The sequence below is a fragment of the Hetaerina americana genome, unplaced genomic scaffold (genome assembly GCF_022747635.1).
Source record: "Hetaerina americana unplaced genomic scaffold, ioHetAmer1.1.p SCAF_5, whole genome shotgun sequence".
Classification (NCBI taxonomy): Eukaryota; Metazoa; Arthropoda; class Insecta; order Odonata; family Calopterygidae; genus Hetaerina; species Hetaerina americana.
Window position 1 is genome coordinate 10,354,139 of NW_027287095.1, and position 19,917 is coordinate 10,374,055.

A 19,917-nucleotide genomic window follows, 5' to 3' on the forward strand; every position below is an offset into this window, starting at 1 on the left:
TGGAAAATTTTAAAATTTCCCAAAACGCACATCCCAAATTATGGCAGGTAATTCATTCCAAATAAATATATGGAGTCAATTTCTGAGTGACCAGATACTTCTAGAGTCACCATAGTATGGGAGAAAGTGGGCCTTCGTGTCCACGCTCTCTGCAACAAGAGGAGACGGGAGTTTCTCGTTTTTCTGGGTCACGGGTGAGAGGGATGGAGTTAATAGAGAGGAACAGGCGGCGAAAGAGGTAGAAGGAGCTGAGACTTAAGAACGAAACGAATCCACAGGATGAGTCCATAAGGTGGCGTGAGGTGATCGAACAAACGTTTGGTTGCACTCTCTGGAAGCGGACCGCCTCAAATCCGTGGCCTGCAGTCCATCCGCTGACACCTAACTTTGAAGACAAAGAACTCAAGAAGGGCCATGCAGAAGAATCGCTCTTGGTAGGAGAATCGCCGTCATCGCTCGGTGAGCTCTTATTGTCCTTCCCAATTTATAGACTTACTTGTGTACTTTTTGCTTTGGCCTATCGTTGTGTATAACATGTTCATTATCGTTATGAATGAAAATGTTTCAATTCCTGCGGCACGGACTGCCGTCCGTGTTCTCATTGGCTATTATTTCTGCGACGCGTTTTGAAACCTTGATAGTTACAGACATAGAACTACAATTTGTCGTTTTCAAAACTTGAAGTAATATAACTTCACTTGGTTAATGTGATCATCCAGATATTGGTGCATACCTTTCTAGCGTATCAATTGAGGTATAAGGTAAGGCCAATTGAATAGTGTCGGAAAACAGTAGCATTCCTCTTGGAAGGAGAGAACCAGTCGTTTTCCACATTTATTTAATAGTGTTTCTATAGTTTTTTAAATGCTAAATTCGGCATTTTGTGATTCCCGATATTTAAAATATTTGAATACCCGCAAGACTGCCCGCAAAGCTTGGGATATTCGTATTTTAGCAAATAAATAATGTTAAAAATGTAGTATCCCTTTTTTACCTCTGTTCTTGCTACTATGAATCGCACATATTTGTAAAAAACATCCATGAATATTAAAATTCCAAATTTAAGTAAATAAAGTTGGGCAAGTATATAATTCATTAATTACTTACATGGGTATCATACGTTTTCTAATCTAGAATATAATTTGATGAGTACAGGATAACGTTTAGGAAAATGGAGACTTACCATTCCACCTCAAATGTGACGTAGTGATCCTCCCGGAGAAAGTTGGTCTGCAGTGAAAGAGAAAGTCGAATCTCAGTCAAAGAGTCACTGATGCCTTAATAAAGAGAAAAGGAGAAAGGAGCTTGGACCCCGCTTTTTTCTGATCCTTGGGTCCCGCAAGTGCGTCACTGCAACCGCAAAACACGCGGTTTGCTACGTGAGAAAGGGGCGCTGTTTGCCTTTTGGTTTCCAAATGACAAAATTCCGTGGAAAGCCGGACATTGAAATGAATTTGCAGGTTGAGAGTGAATGACAAAGGGGAAATTTTGACCAAGATTTTAAAATATGTATTAGTTTTTTTCAAAATAATTTATGTATTCTTATGGCGCATTTTATGATAATAACATTTTATTTATTGCACTCAGTTACGCAAAATGAACATATGCATATTTCACTATCGGCAGACAGTACCTTAAGAGTTACTTCACGTCGGAGTTTCAGTTGACATTGGCATGATTTGGATCGGAGCTGATTGCTCAAAAAGATAGAGTGAGTACGTGAGGCAAAGTGTATAAATACAGTTATTAGGTATTTCGAGGGGAATTCAAAATAATAGAAGAAGCTTTTATTTGTTCCCTAATTAAAGAATGACGTCGCTTTCTGTCTGGTCACAATCGCCAACTAACATGGTCGGCGATTCACCTAAGCTTCTACATACAGGAAGTCATTTCATCTTATATTTGTGCCCCCAAAGTTTTAAGTTTGGGTGCAAATATTCTGTCACTTCGCTATACCTTTCAAAAAGACATGAGGTGCAATAAGAAAAGTAATCAAAGCCTATGAGAATAATAGGAGTGTATTTGATAGTATAGGATCATATTTAGTTTTAAAAAAGAGACGTTTCAGGCGTGATATGGTGCAATATCATAGTTAATTAACTACATCATCGTCAGGCGACCTGACGATGATGTAGTTACATTGAAATTTCATTAATAAATTATATTTTGTGGCAAATTGCCAATTTCTAATTCATATTTAATTGACCCCCATACACATTACGGTGTTGTTTTCATTGCCCACATTTTAATTTAGAACTATTATCAATGTACCCTCGAAAATATTACTCATAGCTGAGGAATTAGTAATGGCGAAGTTCTCCTAAGTCGATTATTATGCACAGGTTTCTCAAGGAAATTAGATTACGATGTCAACCTTTTTTTATTAAGATATCAGGTACAATTGGAGGTCGCGATAGACAACGCACAATTGCCAAACTATGCTGGCTTAATTACATCAGTGAAAGAAGGTTACTAATTTGAATTTTAATCAACAAAGCATTTGGAATTACGCCAGCACTATTTTTTACACAAAATTCCCTTACTTATAACAAAATTCTGGTCACGCAACTAGCGAAACCGTCCATATGCAGCATTGGATTTGAAAAGTAATTTCTTTCATGTAAGTGATCACGTGTAATGTAAATCCATTAGTACGCTCCCATCTAACATTTGCCTTGTGATACAAAGTCGTGTAATAATTAATAGATCGCAAAAAATAAGTAAATCATGGTTTTGATAGCCAGTGCAAAATTTTACGAGGAATAATATAAAGGAACCGTTAACTGAATCAATATTTATTTAGTGGAACTTATTAGTAAAAATTAAAGTAATTAGTATCTCAACTTAAACTTATCTCCTCAATCTGCAAGTATTATTGAAGGACGTTTCATTTCATCATTTGTACACGCATACACAAATTTGAACTGTATATATGGAAATGTGTCAATCGGATTATGGGATTTCCATAAGAAAATTGTAACGTACTTGTCTCTGTGGTCGTACTTTATCACGAGAATGATGAAATAGAAAACATTTTCTTGAACATATGTTTCTATCATGGAAAAATGTCGGCACTGTTTGCTAAGTTGCCCCATTCGTTTCCCAATCAGGTGATTCTGGGAGTTTTTGCACACATAAGCTCGCAAAGAAGGGGACGTGGAATGGCTCATGGCAATTCTATGGCTTACTTAGCACAATGCCGTCTACAGGTCTCTACATCTCTTTCAGTAAGTTGTAGAAGGCAATGCTCGTGAGAATGGTGGAACGAAGCGAAGGGGAACCGTAATTCTGATTGACCTGACGAATTAGTTTTAATCGACATCTCCCGGCAGGATATGTCCGAGAAAAGTTCTGTCTACACCTAACGCCGAAGGATTAGAAAGGGTCAAATACACGTATATATATTTCAACCGTCTGTGGGAACTATCATTGAAACACCGCCGCTTTACATATCTCTCCTTGATGTTCTCCGGTACGCGTTATATTATATTTATGTTGGGAATTCCAAATAACACTCCCGTATTCCAACATTGGACATATTGGTAAACGGAAAGTTTTGATGGCAGAGACCAGGGAGAGGTTTCTGATAAAATTTCTTCAACAAGTTTAGGTATTTAGTGGCAAGGAGCTAATGTAGCCGCTGAATTTGAGCTCCCAAATTAAGTTGACCCCAAGATCCTGAACCATATATTACCAAGATAAATTAACATGCATTCCAATCCGAACAATTGAAACTAAGCAATAGGTTGATGCCTCGGAATGTATGTAACGACGCATGTATGTACTTGGATGGCATGCTTCTCAACCATCGGCGACAAGCGCTAAGATCCAGGATTTGTTATATTAGTTACAATTGATTGTTAATTAAAACTGTTTTAATGGTAACATGGTACAAAAGGCACCTGTGAGATTGATGATACGATTAGAATCATCATGAGAACAGGTGTCTGAGGTCAGGTGAACTAGAGTGTCAAAATAAAATCTCCCACCTAGATCATCCCCTGGGTGCTATGGTGATAAGTGTACCTAGATGGTATGGGTGAACGATATTGAGAAAGCGTGGTTTAAAAATATTATGATGCCTATCACGCACAGTCTTAAAATTCGAAATATAAATTAGGTGTATAATGTGCATGGCATTCCGCACTTACCTACTGACTTTCAATAGAAGTTGTAAAATGTTCATCCACGTCTTGTAATGGAATCGCCGAAATCCTGTCTTGCCTCAGTTGGGATTTGTGTTGGGTAGATCATATTATTCATGAAATAAGTAAATATAAGTCCAGATAGCATATATCATATTTTTCTCTATAGCGTAAAATAGCATTTCTTTAAGCATGATGAACCCACAAATAAAAATTCCAATCTGAAGACATTCTCACTAAGACAACCATTAGCAATATGTATAATGAAAGAGCGTTTTGGGGTTCAAGAGCCTTCTTATAAGCAGCTCTTTTCCAAATGCCAGGAAAGAAATGAACTTTCTAAAACCCAACTTCTTGTGATGCCAACATACTAAGGCTGAAAGAACGGCCTGTCGGCAAGGAAAAGAGAAAGTAAAGATCATGAGAAAAGTGTAAATATCAAAAAGAATACGAAATAAATTTAAAAAAGATCGGGGAAGGGATAAAAACCGCAGTGGTTGTTGCTACGTTGTCCTACGCACCAAAGTATTGTAAATAGTTCCTAACACTATTACTGTATTTCTTAATTACAATTATTACGAATACCCACTATGATTTCAATTTAGAACCATACTGATTAGAACAGTAACCACTGTCACGAGGAAAACAGAGTTTATCTTGTTTGACGGTGGGAATTGGAAGGTGGATCTTTAGCAACTCTGCCGCAAAAAGATTATTCCGAAACAAAACAGATACACCATACAAAATAATAAGATAGACTGCAACTACATAATATCACTCGAAGAGAATACATTGGAAAATGATATGAGTCGTTAGAAATGATAAAGGATCTTCAAAGAGAAATAATGTCTGCGTTATATTTGCAGCGTAAATGCGAATCATGTGGGGTCAATATACGTACTAATGCATGTAGCAACTGTTCGACGACTGGTTTCTCCTATTCTGCAACTTTTTGACGGCGGAACTTAAGCTCGAATAATTGCTATTTTTTACAGCCAACTGAAATAAGATCTTGAGAATGTTAAGAGTACATGGTCTTCGACACCGATAGGGTTTCAGTGTACGTTGTGGCACTCCACGCACAACTTATGCGCGCAAAAGTTGAGCAAACGTAAAAAAAATTATGAATATCCCTGAATTTTTTTTCGCAAATAAATTCCAAACTGTATGAGATCCCAAAGAATATGCACTGATTGAAGTGGACTCAAGTCCCTACTTGGCTGAGGGAACAAATATCGGGAAGGGCATGGTATTCAGTCGTCTAATGAAATGGATGCGCGACGTCACTAATTCCCTTCAATCTTTCGTCACTTGAAAGAAAAATCTTGACCCCGACCTCGAGAGGATTTTAACTGAGTCTCGACCTAAGGAATGAAGTGATTGCGGCGACAATACTTCATTTCTTATGCTGAAAACACCTTTGCGGGTTTTACGCAAAGATTAGCCACGTCACTGCCAACTCTCGGAGTTACGATCATCAATCATTTCGACAAAACGACCGTAAAAATGACAAAATATTCACGAGGTCGACTTTGAAGTTACCTTTTTCCTTGTCGTCGCCTAATTTTACTTGATAATCACCACAGGGTAAGTCACTAGGCAGCAAAAATTGACTCTGGTCCGTGGAAAAGAACTGACAAGACTTGCCCAGGAATCCCCTTTTTCAGAATGTCACAGGAAAAGGCCCAGGAATTAATCTCGTTGCTCGAGGCCGAGGATCGAGGAGGCGTGGAAGGTTAAGATTTTCAGAGAAAAAAATCTCCGAGAGAGACGGAGTGGGGGCTACCTTCGGACTAAAAATATTACTTAACTTTGTTAGTATTTTTAAATAGCCCCTATATTTTAGCTCTCTAGGCCAACGTAAAAAGACCTGATAGCAGGCTGAGGACGACATGTTAGTTCGAATTAAAACTTTAATTTCTCAGGCCTAAGGGGGGCTCCAATTCCAGTAGCCCCCATCCCGAAAGGTTTCAAGATTCCCGGTATAGATAATGACGTCCTCTGCCGACACGTGCTTTTCAGCCGCGAATCCATGATTGTTTCGAAAGAAAACCAGAGGCCACGGAAACGGGAAGAATGGTGAAAGCTCGACCGATGGGTGGGTTCTTCAGCACAAGTCTGTTCGATGACATTTGTTCGCATTCGAAACAATACTCAGTAATATTTCATATTTCAAAGTATTTCGCTGGAACAATGGACACTAAATATCGTGTAATGATTGTTTAGCAAGGAGGAAATCGCTCATAATCATTTTCGTTCTCGTGATGATTTAGTGAGCATCCCTAGAAACGATAAGGATTATCGGTTCAATTTGCGAATCCCTCTGATGTTAAACATGGTGGAATATCACGAACTGTCTATTGTTCGAACGAAATACTTTGAAATTTGAAATATTACCGAGCATTGTTCCGAAGTAGAAGAATTATCATCAAACTAGAAAAACTGTTGGTATTCTCTATAGCCAATACACTTAACTCGTGGGACAAATTACGTAAAACTGCATGCACCTATCATAGTCAATGTTACGTTATTATCCATAAGCATAGTCTCAGACCTCTGACCTGTATTTTTTTAGGATATTTTATATTTCCTGAAGTCTATCTTTATCTACCTCGTCTAATCGCGCATCTGTGCCTTATTTCCTGGTCTAATTACTTTCTTCGCACTAATAATATTAGGCAGCTTTCTAAATTTGATCCAAAGATTGTTTAGTTGGCCATTAGTGAAGAGGAGATGTGAAACATTACTGGACCTATTTGGCGCTCAAGATTTGGATCGTTCCGCTACACGTATTCTAGTTTCGTGGGACAAGGGGCAGTGGTCTCCGTCGTAGTTTACCTACCCGAAAGAACTGCATGATGAGAAATTTCGGACTGATATCCAATTTCTGCCATACGTACTAGTATGTGAGCTTAACGATATTTTACCTCTTTATCTCGCGGAAGGACTTAGCATGCGAATATTTGCATTCTGTATATTTAAGGAAATAAGCTATCAAATATTCGGATCGGATTCGGATCACCTGTAGAAATAGATGAAAAACTGATTGAGTAAGACGCACAGATACGCATATTCTAGCAAGAGACCAAAGCCTTGTGCGGACGCAAACATATTTCTCGTTCATGGTTAACATAGAACTTAATTCGCCAAAACCGCAGTCGTCAAACTGCAACAGCAAAAACATACCTGTCAAACAAACATAGAGGTTGCCTTGGCAAGCAAAACATCTTGAAAAGGCACTTCGTCGATACGAACAAAGCAAGGCCAGCTAAGCGTGTGTGGGAGCATTTTTTCGCGGCAGAGGTGTCGGTCGGGCTCTTCCTCCCGATTATGGGTGCCACAAAACATTTTCACATGATTTCGAGTTGTGTTTACCTGGCGCAAACCTGTGCACCGCCACGCACGTGCACTCAGTACAATTTTTAATATTCCAAATATTATTCTTTTTATTTTCCTCGAGATTTCGAAATTCCACATTGGCTTTTCTGTTAAGAGAATCCGTCGTTTCAAAGAGATTGCCTCAATTTTAAAAAGGATTGTTTATGTTGCTTCTTCCAATTATACGTTGAGGGTATATTTATGATGAACTTAGAGTATTAGTTATTGGAAGCTTCTTCAGTCAAATGTATAATGCAATTCGAAAAATAAAAAATAATATCGCCGCACTTCTTTGTTTTTGTCCCATTCCACCAATGATTTTGAGTATTGGAGACGTAGATTTTGATTTTGATTCGTTTACATCTTTGCACTTGCAAATGGTAATCAAATAAATCATTTGAAAAAATAGGAGGCACAAGAATAATATATACTAATACATAGTTTTGCAAAAAGGGAAAGGTTCAGCCCATGACGGGTGTACTACGCTCTCTCCTCAATTAGTATGAACAGGTACTTGAAAGTATGTTTTACGTATGATTCGGTAATATACCAATGACATTTGGTATACATTTATAAGTAATACAAAAAATACACGCACAATAAAGTGAAATAACCAGCCGAAAAACATATTATCATTAAATAAATTTTAAACCCATTATTTTATGCCATTGTTTTTTCGCGGGGATAGCGCTTAATTTTACCATGTAATAATGATTCCTTGTGTTATAAAAGGTTACATAAAGTTGATTCAGACTAAGGACAGGCTAGAGAGCGTGTACCGCAAGAAAGAAAGATCTTTTTCCAAGTCAGACTCCGTACTTGGCCGACAAGGTAACCGATTAGACCATGGACTATAAAAAATATGTTCATAGGTCAAGGCGAAGCAGAATGCTCATTCAATGGACACATTTTTGTAGACCTAAGAATTTACTTCCTATAAATAAACAAAACATATACAATCATTTGTCTGCACCTATGCAGGAAGGAGTCTATTGTCCATCGAAACGTGAACGAAAGTAAGTTCAGGTATTGGTGTTTTCCCTTTACGTTTCGAGGCCGCGGTGTTTAGTTTTCTTAGGTACTTGGTATAAGCTGTTAAATCTCCTCTAATAAACTCTCTTTTAAATCGCTTTAAATGTCAACGAGAAATTGGCAAGTTAATTACTATAAAAGTCTTATTAAGGAAACTTTTCAGTGATCGAAACTTGAAACGTGAGAAGATTTAATAATGTTTGCGGCCTGTTTTACTGCCCCCGATTCTCGCCAGTCGTGATCCAATTATCCAGGTTCTGCTAATAATTCTCAATTATCGTTGTGCTTCTTTGGCTATTGTTGAACTTCAAAACTAATTTGACTGTCTGTGCTAAATTATTTTTTGATCAGGCGTAAAAGGCGCGAACAAGTTCACTCGCTTTCCAATACTTGTAGAATGCCTACTATTACGTGTATTAAATATCGAACGTCTGTTTGCTCATCGCCATAGTGGGAATAAAAAATAAGCTTCTCCGTGTAAATTTTGCTGCTATCTACAAATCACAACGGAAAGCCATAATTATGCAACTTTTGCAAACTTGAATATGATATCAGTGCAACACAGTCATCTTGTAATATACTAGGATCCCTTTTCATATAGCCTGGAGGAAGCAGTAGTGAATAGAGGCGTGGTGGCTATTGCGACAAGGCACTGCCTTTTGTGTTTGATGTTGATTAGTGATTTGATGTTAGTGGTTGATGTTTGATGAACAATGATGGCAAACAATATTTTCTTTTGAATAGCTGCAGAAAATGGCAAAGGTGAGTGTATGTATGAAATGACAGGTGGATGTAAATAAAACTACGTGGTTGCTGGTGTATTTTCTTCGAACTCATATGCGTGTTTTATTTATATTTTAAAAGCTTTATTTAGTAAAAAAACAAACTGAAGCTTTAGTTTTAGGACAAGGTTTTCTCCTCGTTGACAATAGGATAAATTACGGCAATGTCAGTGCTGAGTGACCATTTTTGGATGTGTGTGTGTTGCTAAAACCAAGAATAGTTGTTCTGGGGATCGGGCTGGTGCGGTGGCTAACGTACTTACTTCCCACCCTGAGGGCCCGGGTTCGAATCCCTACTTGAGGTGAGGGCACTTTTAGTGAGTACGCTGTCTGTCGGATGGGACGTTAAGCTGCGGACCCCTTGACGCCTTTCGTTAAGAGCAGGCTAATGCCGAGGCCGGGTTTCTCTCCACCCTTCATCCTTTCCTGTCCATCCCTATGGCGCAAATGACCTGAACTGGGGGTCGTCTCCCATAAAAACTACTACTACCAAGAATAGGCTACGCCTCCTCAGTACTAATAACCTCATAATTTTAGCAATAGTTTCACGTTTTCACCCCATTATTGCACAGCCATTACACTGAAATATATATTTTTCTGCACACTCTCGATACCTACTCGTAACCTCGCCCTCTTAGCCTCCCATTCCGCAAACTTCCTTAAGACCGCTAAGGTCGAGAGGGAACTAGCTATACGGTAAAATATTCCCTCGCACGCAACGTGCTCAGCTTTATGGGGCATACACATTGGCGGTTCAAAACAAACTGAGCTAACAGCCACTCTTAAAATCCTCATGGAGAAAATACACTCCAGGGAGGAATGTTGCAGGAACTGCTGCAGCATGCAGATATTCTTGTTCTGACCATCACTTGGTGCACGGGACCAAACCAGACCAAGTGTAATATAGTTTAAATTGATGAAAAAGAAGTCTTCAGGAAATCCAATGCTCCCTCATTAAATTATACTAGTATTCCATTTCGAAAGACCATGCATTGTGTATGGAGTGATTCACCAAACCTACACCAGGAGCTAATAATAACTAGCGGAAGAATTTGTGTCAACGAGAGTGACTGACAACTCGACGAGTAAGCTGGAAAAGTGGGTAAAGTACCGACCTCGGTGGCAGTAGACAAGGCATATTTTTCTTTCCTGTAGTGGACGTATTTAGTGTTTGCCTCCGTACTTGGCATGGGTATTTTAAATGTGAAATATGAAATACAGTATGCTCACCATTTTTAAAGTTAGTCATTAATTGAGCCCTCTGGCCCCTTTTGATTGGAAGAAGCTTACGCATAATCTAGCTCAATTTAATTTAGTTCTTTTTACTGCGCATTTCTTTTATGATGAAAATTATTTATTCTCTCGATGATTTTGCTTATAAAAGTGGTAATTTTCATATGGTTGGGTAAACGACGCGCCCATCATCCAACCGTCTCTAATATTGCAGTATAATTAGCATCATTAGATTGTAAATCGGCTATGAAAAATATTATTAACCATGTTATCGGCCAGAACCAGAATCTTTTGGTGAATACGAGAGGGGCGAGAAAGAAAGGTTTCGAAAAATAAATAAAAAACTGTAAAGGCTATTCTGAGAAAGGGCGGAGGGCACTGGAATGGAGGACGAGGAAAAATTGAGCCAAAGCGAAAGTAAAAAGACTAGGACACATTTCCTCGAGATGGGCCACGGAGTAGCAAAAGCAAATGTTTTGCAGAAGAATCAGAACTAAAAAGCTTTCTGTGATAATCTTTTCACGTTGTGCACCATGAGAATGTTAATATATACGATGAACAGAAATGTTTGCTAACTTTAATATAAAAAAACAATTTATATTGGGCTATAGTGGTGACATTTCCCAACCTTTTTTTGCATTTTTGCAAAGCGAAACTGGATGTCCAAAAGAGCAATAGTTTTGGATTAAACCAAAGTTTTGGTCACTGGAATGCGCGAGGAAGAGGGAAATGCAGGAGAAAGGTGTTATGGAATGCGTTAAATGACGGGGACTAGGAGAGAAGAGAGGTGACCGCCAGTGGTATCCATGAAACACAACTTAAATTATTTTCTGGGAAGCGGTTGGTGTCTAGGGCAATAATTCTGAGTACTGGAACCTAAGGTAATCTTAGCCAAATCTCTAACAAAGTACAGTGCTTAACTATGGTAAAAATTAATGAAATATAACGAAATGTTCACATATTCATGAAAGTATGTAATCAAGTAGTCATAATACTTCTATGGGAAGGATGGGAAGTCTTCAGCCGAATGTCACTAATTACTATCGAATCCGCCCTGAGCGATGGAATAAATTACCCTCTCTCCCATTGTAATTTCGACTGAATGGTTGTTCTAAGCCTGTTACTCCTACTCATCAGGGAAATGTTTTCACAAATGTGACAAAATAAATTAGTTCGATTGATTATGTATCTAAGGTAATGGAATATCTATGTTGTCTAGCCCCCTGAGGTAAAATACATGCAGCAAAATCTTTTCCCAGAAATTATTGCAAGTACTGAAATTTCTTACAAATTACTTCTTTAGAAAATTAGCATACTACTTAGTCTTATTGAATAATCATTTTAATATAGCTTATACCCTATGCGATGAGGTTGATGAGGTCACTGATAGAAAAAATATATAATGCAACCATAATGCATTTGTTTGCTTCGAGAATTTCAATGTTCTCGACTTGGTAACATTAATGATAGTATAATAGATGATAAGTGTGAAATGGAGGCTTATGTGGCTTACCTAGATTCTCTCCTGTCACCGACTTCACTGGTTTGGGTAGCGGATTAAGAGTCAACATAGGCTGTGTTACGCAGGAAGTCCATTATCAACCGCGCTTTTCAATGTATACGCGGAAGAGATGATAAGACGCCTGATCTTGAAGGGATGGAGATAAGGCTGAAAGTGGGTGAGGAATTCATGCAATCAATTAGATTAACGGATGAACAAGTTCAATTAGGCCAGTATATCATTCTCTGGAAATCAGTAGGTTAAATATTGAAATAAAAGACATAAACTTGGGCAGTAAGATGAAGTGACTATTTAAGAGATGTTTGAAGTAGTTGGTGCATAAAATGAATAATTGCGTAAAGCATAGAAACGCTCACAAGGATGAGGAAATTGTCACAAAGACCTCGAGTAAGAATGTAAAGAAATGACGAGTGGAAAATTTGATGCGGCGCGTTGTTTTGTACGGTTCGTAAGTTTGGCCTTCGAGCTCCAGGATAAGTGTCGATTGCAGTATTTTGAAATGTACACGGGGAAGAAAAAAAAAGTTAAGGATGGAAAGAAAAATAATCGAAGAGGGACCGAGGCTCGGGAGGTGAGGAGAGAGAGTTGTTGCTGGACATTTAAAGAATGAGGGGCCTTTTGATCAGCCACAAAATATTAAATGCCGTAATCGAGGGGAGAATGTTAGGCAGGCTAGGTAGAGGGAGAGAAAGGATGCACGTATAATTTGGCCGGTATGAAGGCAGTCAATATTATTCAGGATTTGAAAAGGGTTTATTGTGGTGCAAAGTGTCAGGTTATGGCATGTTTTGTGAGGCTTTCTTATCGATGGTCTATGTGTTCATCTAAATTCTACCTTGATCGGTTGACTACCATTAGTTACGTATCCCTTCAAATATGAACTTTTGTATTTTAAAACGTTCCTGTTTTCAGAAATCAAACGAATACACAACAGCCTAATGAACGTTGTTCAGACCGAAGTATACGAGTAGATAAGTTTTTGACAAAGTCGCGTCATGTGAATTTCCTTAGCCCTATTTTTTCACTGGTCCTATGACTGAACAAAATGAAACGTAAGACCGAAAAGAGTAATTAATGCTTGAAATGTAATAAATGCATAAATGGAATAATTATTCAAAATTACGATTTTAATCTAAGAAATATAATTTTTTCAAGACAAAATTTAAGAAAACATGTATTCTTCTGTTATATACGGAGTACTTACCAACCTTAATATCTACGCAACTACACAGGTAATTGCACATTCAAATGGGTACCACAATATGGCCACAACGATATCTGAGAATCAGAATTATTATTCATTTGACTTACGGGAACAATTTTCAAATACAAGGTTCACACTAAGGAAAAGTTACTCCAGCAGGAGTTACCCAGTTTAAGTTTTCAGTAGTACCTATATGACTACATAGTACGTATGTGTGTAAAACTTCATGCTAGAACCAGGGATTTTTCTTGATAGTTTCTACACGCGGCAGTTTTATATTTGTTTCTCATGGTATTTCATGAGGCCGAACTTCATGTCTAGGATAAACATTTCTTTTGGGTAGGCTTTAAATAAGTAAATAAAAATCAGACTTCTTTAACTGGTGAATCACTAAAATGAGCATGCTTCCAACCGATTATCCGGAATTCTCAAGTTATGAAACTAATGCACAAGACTGGGAACAAAACGAATATGCGGTGAAGTGAACAATTCTCAAATCTCCCACTGAAATTCGCCTCGAAGGAAATTGTATGGCACTTTGCAGAAAACTCGACCGTTTAGTGAGAAAGCAGGTTTGTAAATCTCAGTAATGCGATCAGTAAAATTTTTCGTGTCAACTCACCACAGACTGTGCGCCAATATGTTTGATGGACGCCGTTCAAGGGACGGCGAGTAATGGCACGAGAGACCGAACATAAGTACTCCGTCACAAATACCGGAGAAAAAAACATTAAGTAAAATGAGTCGCTGTAAAACAATGCATAAACATGTCTTTGCGTCTGCATTTTGCATAACGTCGCGACGTAATCGACCTCTTCTCATTTCTTCATTGAAAGTATTATCGAAATTTTAAATGTACATATGGAAATCAGCCGACTCCTCCACATTTACCCTCAAGCTGACGGAGGTCGGTACCCAAGGTTATTGGCAGAAATTACACCGGCATCAGGCTGAACGACACCGACAGCAAGGCACTGTCACAAATAATGCCAAAGTGCGATTGCATTCTTGTCACATTTTTTTGAACATACGTTTAATTTGCGATTCACACATATTCCAACACGATTAATTCAATTCCAAAAATTGAATACAATTTAAGGAAAACTGCTACTGGCACCAAAAATCCTGTTTCAAAATTCCAGTGGCATCAGTTAAATGGTTTTCCGATTCCTAACACTTGCGTACCGTATTGAGAGCACTTTAATAGACATTTAGCCTGGAAAACCCCGAGGCGCCTATTGCCCAGTGCTGTCACATTTTTCATGGTCTAGCTCCTTATAACCCCAACGATACTATCAAATACCTTTGCATACCAAATGGCAAAAGTTACCTCTACTACCAGTCAAAGAACTAGCAATTACTCTTGCCAGTAAACCAATAGATTGTAATTATCTCAGCTGAGGCTTTTGACTAATTATTTGTAAAAAAAGATCAATGTTTCAACTAGCTACACCATGGGTATAACAAAGAACAATTTTTCGGGCGATCCCGGAGATGGCATTTATGTCGCAAATCCGAGAAACTTAACTCGATTGAGAGTGATGTAATGAATCTAATTGTTTTAACGCAAACAATGCTAGAATTAAACATTATGATTTCACTCGAATATTTATGATTTCCCTGAAACTGGATAAGATACAATAGTGCAAAACTTTTGTTAACTCCCAATTTTTACAGTCATTAAGGAAATAGACATTAAACGGGAGAGAATACCTGTTTTCCGCGAACGCCGATTTCTCTTCACACACGACGTAAGACAAAATACCCATTTCATTTTCGGAGAAGGTCGAATCGCGAGGGTGGTCTGAGCACCATTTATGCAATGCTCTGTCGCCGAACAAATTGCTTATAAATTCGATGCATTCGCGTAGTCGACTGAGAGACGCTGCGGAGTTCTCTTCGTCCACCGCTTGAGAGTACTCAAAAATACGAGTATACATTTCCTGATTATCAGTAGGTGAGTTATACAATTAGGTTCGGTCAACAGTTTTCATCGTCCATCATCTATTCCTAGCGGCGCGAAGTGGTAGTTAATAACTTCCATTCCAGCAACTATTCATGCTTGATTATTACATTATCAGGCATTAACTTTCATTCAATGCCTAAACCAACTGATGAGTTAACTTTTTTCCAGCAGTTTCGGATTTGACTAAATTCAACCTACTTGCAAATACAACATGGGATTGGAAACTGCAGACAATTCAACCTCTCTGAACCATCAATTTTTTGGAAAGGAAGCAGAATCAACATATGAGTGGAAGATAAGTGAAGACCTACGCTCAGTGGCACAAACTGAATTGCGCGAGGATGACGCTACTCGAGAAGCAGCTTTAGAGCAACTTCGCAACTGGATTCATACTCATCCATTGATCAAAACATGTCGTACAGGTGAGAATTTTACCAGCAGCTTTGTTGCCAGTCACTGAACTTCAACCCTCACACACTTTTCTTTCAAAATTTTAATTTTAGGATAATATGACATTAAAATCGTATTAACTAAAGCTAAAAATTTTAACAACACTTAAAATTAGATAAAGTAGAATGTTGATTCTATTCTTCTATTTCATTAGTTCGCTTAGTCAGATACTAACACTACTAACTTCACTTCATGAAATGGCATTTCTCAGCTCAGACTGAATGCAGAACATCAGTCTTCTGTTCTTCGTGCATTCAAATAACAGTTAATACAGTAAATTTAGCACCAAAGCGAAAATTAAAAGATGAAATCCAACTTTTCTGAAATTGGAGCAAGCATAATTGGAATTAAAGTTAAGTGCAGTCAAGGGGTAGTGATGAAATTTGGAGAATGAGTAGAAAGAATACATTACAATTGAGAAGAGAGAATACAGTAGAAACATGTCTAGATTACATAGCAATATTTCTGAAATGTGGAAAAGGTCATGTTTAGTAATTATGTTTATCGTCAAGTGACAATACTCGGCATGCACTGCTTCATACAAGCTACGAAGTAGATATCCAGAAAATGTTTTGGTGGTAGCCTACCTCAACAGTGGAGGATATTATGTGTACATGTGTATATATTATCATTCATGCATTTCCCAGTTAGAAATCGTTTAAGCATGCTGATCTTAGCACTCTACAAGCATTTATATTCTCATCCTATTTTATTTATTAGCAACAATAGTTAAATGGTAAATGTGTGCATATGCACATAAACAGTAAACTTTAAAGCAGCCACCCATTTATATTGATTTAAAAAGATAGCGAGTAATTAAAAATTACCAGTACAATTATTATGCCTATTTGACCGGTAAATGTACACAATAAATCAGTAATCCACAGATTAGAGGCAGGTTTTGTTTTTTAAATCTGAAATTTTTAAAATTTTTCATCTCTGGCTGCTTCTACATTTGAACGCATTTTACGCTATCCAAAACACCATTCTTGTACCCCTTTGTACTTGGTAATATACAATTCTTTCTGATACAGTATTCAACATACTAACTCTTCTCGTTAACTCCTTTGGCCACTTTCTAACCACTCCAAATGTTTCTCAAAAACTTCCTCCACTCTTAGCTTCATTTGTCATCCTACTCAGCTCAGCTTATTTTCCCTGCAACAAATTTTTAAGTCTCCCAATCTAATCTCATTCTTTTCTACCAAAGCTCACGTAATCCTACACTACAGTTTTTTCTTTATACAACTGCTTAAAATGTTCTCTCCATTTGTAAATGCTTCCTTTATTGATGCGTTGCTTCACCTAAATTAATGTTCATTTTGTCCTAAACGTTTATCAATATGTATTTCTTCCATTAAGTCTAATTTATACCAGAATGCTCAATTTTTTCTCTAGTCTTTAATCACTCTGATATTTAAACTACTAGCCAAACTCTACCCTCATACATTCTATAGTAACTCTAACAAATGCTCCTTCCATTTTCAACTGAATGGTTGAAATCAGCATACAAAAGGGGGATGAGTTAGTAATTTTGTACCTGGATGAGCCATGTATTTAGAGGTTTTTTAGTGAATCTCATTTAATAGTGTTAACTAATATTCTCTCAGCCTATAAATAGACGATGAAATAACCTAGGCTAAAGAACTCCAAATGTAGGAACAAGGATGGTTAGGTACTTAGAGACAGGGATTGTTTCATTCTCAACAGCCTGCATTTGTAGTAATAAAACCTATAATACTGAGAAATGTTCATCAAAGTTCCAACAACGATCTACCTATGTTGAACTCACTAAATGAAAAGTAATATAATGTAATGTATATACATATTTCAGGATACAATTTTAATTTATTTTACTTCCTAAAACTGTGCTTCATTTCTCACCATTACAGAGGTTTTCATTTTCTGAAAAAAACTCTTCTTGGATTACAGATTCACTTTTCCTGCTGAGATTCCTGAGAACAAAAAAATTTAGTATTCCTCAAACACAGGAAATTTTGGAGCGTTATTTGACAATAAGACAGGCATACCCAGTATGGTTTCGTGGGTTAAGTGTTGATGACAAAGTGGTCAACGATATCCTGGATAGTGGGTATGTTATCATATATAATATTGAGCTGAAATAATTAACAATTCAGTAACATGGAAATAATTCTTGAGAGGTGCTCAATCAACATATCTTAATATTCACCTAGAGATTCTCTATTCAAGTGATAAAATCAAAATTGTAACTTTCTTTTAGCTTTATTTCTTCTGCAAATTTAGAATACTAATCAATTTTATTTTGCTTCCCCTATTTGAACTCATTAATAATTTTCCAGATACCTTGTTCCTTTGCCACAACGAGATAAGAATGGACACAAAGTAATTTTGTCATCTCCAGGTAAGTCTAAACACTGATCTTGATTTAAACTATAAAATAATGATCTTGTAACTCTGAAAAGTAAAACATTAACAATATTATCTCAATATAGGCCGCTTGGACTCCTACAAATACAGTGCAACAGATGTAATCAGAACACATAGTGTTGTGGTAGAAGTTCTCATGGATGAAGAAGAATCTCAAATTAAGGGATTTGTATACATCAATGATGAAAGTGGTCTGCAGATGAGTCACCTGAGCATGTGGTCTTTTAGTGAACTGCGGAGAATTACAAAGTGCATTCAGGTATATTTCATGCATAGTTAATTACATGCATAAAAAATCATTTTACCAAAATGAACCTTTTGGTTAAATACTCATGGTTTGATAATTCATTAAAAGAACTTCAATATAAATCACCAAAATAAGTGCACTTCAATTAACATAAAATAAGTGCTCTTTCATTACTTGGTGCAAACATCAATGTTTTAAAAATTGGATTCAGAACTTTTAGTTCTTCAATTTGCTCTGATAATTAATCATTGAAAAAATATAACTAATTAATTTTTTTCATATTACCCCAGAATTCAACACCAATGAGACACAAGGAGACTCATTTCATCAATATACCAAGTTTTGCAAACAAACTGATAGAATTTGTCATCTCAATCCTAAGTGATAAATTGAAGAAAAGAGTAAAGGTTGGTTACTTAATCCCATTTCTTGTTGCATGTTTCCAATTTTAACATGCCTAATAATTGCATATTATTATTCATTTTGAGCAGTGTGTATTGCTGTTGATTGATAATGCCTGCCGAGAAAAGTATTGTTTTAAGAGAAAAATATTTCCATTAAATTTTAATTCCCGGTATCTCACGCCATTTTAAAATACTTGAAAATAACTATTCTACACAAAAATTAAACTGATTCGGCTAAAAATTACACTTTACTTTTTAAACACATTATTAACAGCTTTTACCTTATATCTAAGAAACAGTTTTATGGCTACTTTGTATCTAATATGTTATTCAGATATATTATAGCTACTTATCTCGGTTTGGACCACTAATATTTGAAATACTGTCAATTGGTTTCACTAGTTACAATAACTAATTTTATTTTGATTTTAGTTCCATAACAGTATGGAGGAATTGAAAGAACATATTGACCCAAAGATACTGCCCAAAGAATATGGAGGGGTAACACCGATATCCGACATGATAGGTGTGTAAATATTTTGGCATATTCATTAATAAATTCTAAGTGGCAAGTTATAATGATAGAATCATTAAACTTGTCCAAATCCAACAACTTCTAATAAAATAGCCATTTTTTTTGCAGCTGAATTTAAAAAAATGATGGTCAAGCATCGTGACTCTGTTCAATCACTTGATGATATGAATATTACTTTGGCAAAAGACAGCAAGGGAATAGTTGCAGCACTGGGAGATTTAGCTGATGATGAAGATCTTGATGTTATAACAGGAATTTCCGGGAGTTTCAGAAAGCTGGAAGTTGATTAATGGAAGGATTGCTATGGGAATACCTAAGCTAATTAAATATTGACACATGGAAAGTGCAAGAGTGTCATAAAAAGTTAAAAGAACAAAATGAAAATTGATGTGGAGTACTGTTGTGTTTATTAAGTTTGTAAGATTTGTTATCCGTTTTAATACAATTGTTTTGGAAAATGAAAGCTAATATGCTACAGTTTTACATGTTTAATATACACATATTACAAATTTCAAATTTGACATGTTCATTATTCTTTATTAACTTCATAATTAAAGCCCTAGAGAAGACAAATGTGACTATGCTATGCATAGCATTAAATTTATCAAAG

The 19,917-nt window shown here is 36.8% G+C and overlaps 1 protein-coding gene across 1 annotated transcript; it reads left to right on the top strand.

The window, feature by feature from the left end:
• The first annotated feature begins 394 nt into the window (after positions 1-394).
• Positions 395-19,842, top strand: LOC139694248 (clavesin-1). Its single transcript, XM_071592705.1, has 8 exons — positions 395-459; positions 15,431-15,684; positions 17,645-17,804; positions 18,034-18,095; positions 18,187-18,380; positions 18,659-18,775; positions 19,205-19,298; positions 19,416-19,842. The coding sequence occupies exons 2-8, from the start codon at positions 15,474-15,476 to the stop codon at positions 19,595-19,597; spliced, it is 1,020 nt and encodes a 339-aa protein (XP_071448806.1). The 5' UTR covers positions 395-459; positions 15,431-15,473; the 3' UTR covers positions 19,598-19,842.
• The last annotated feature ends 75 nt before the right edge of the window (positions 19,843-19,917 follow it).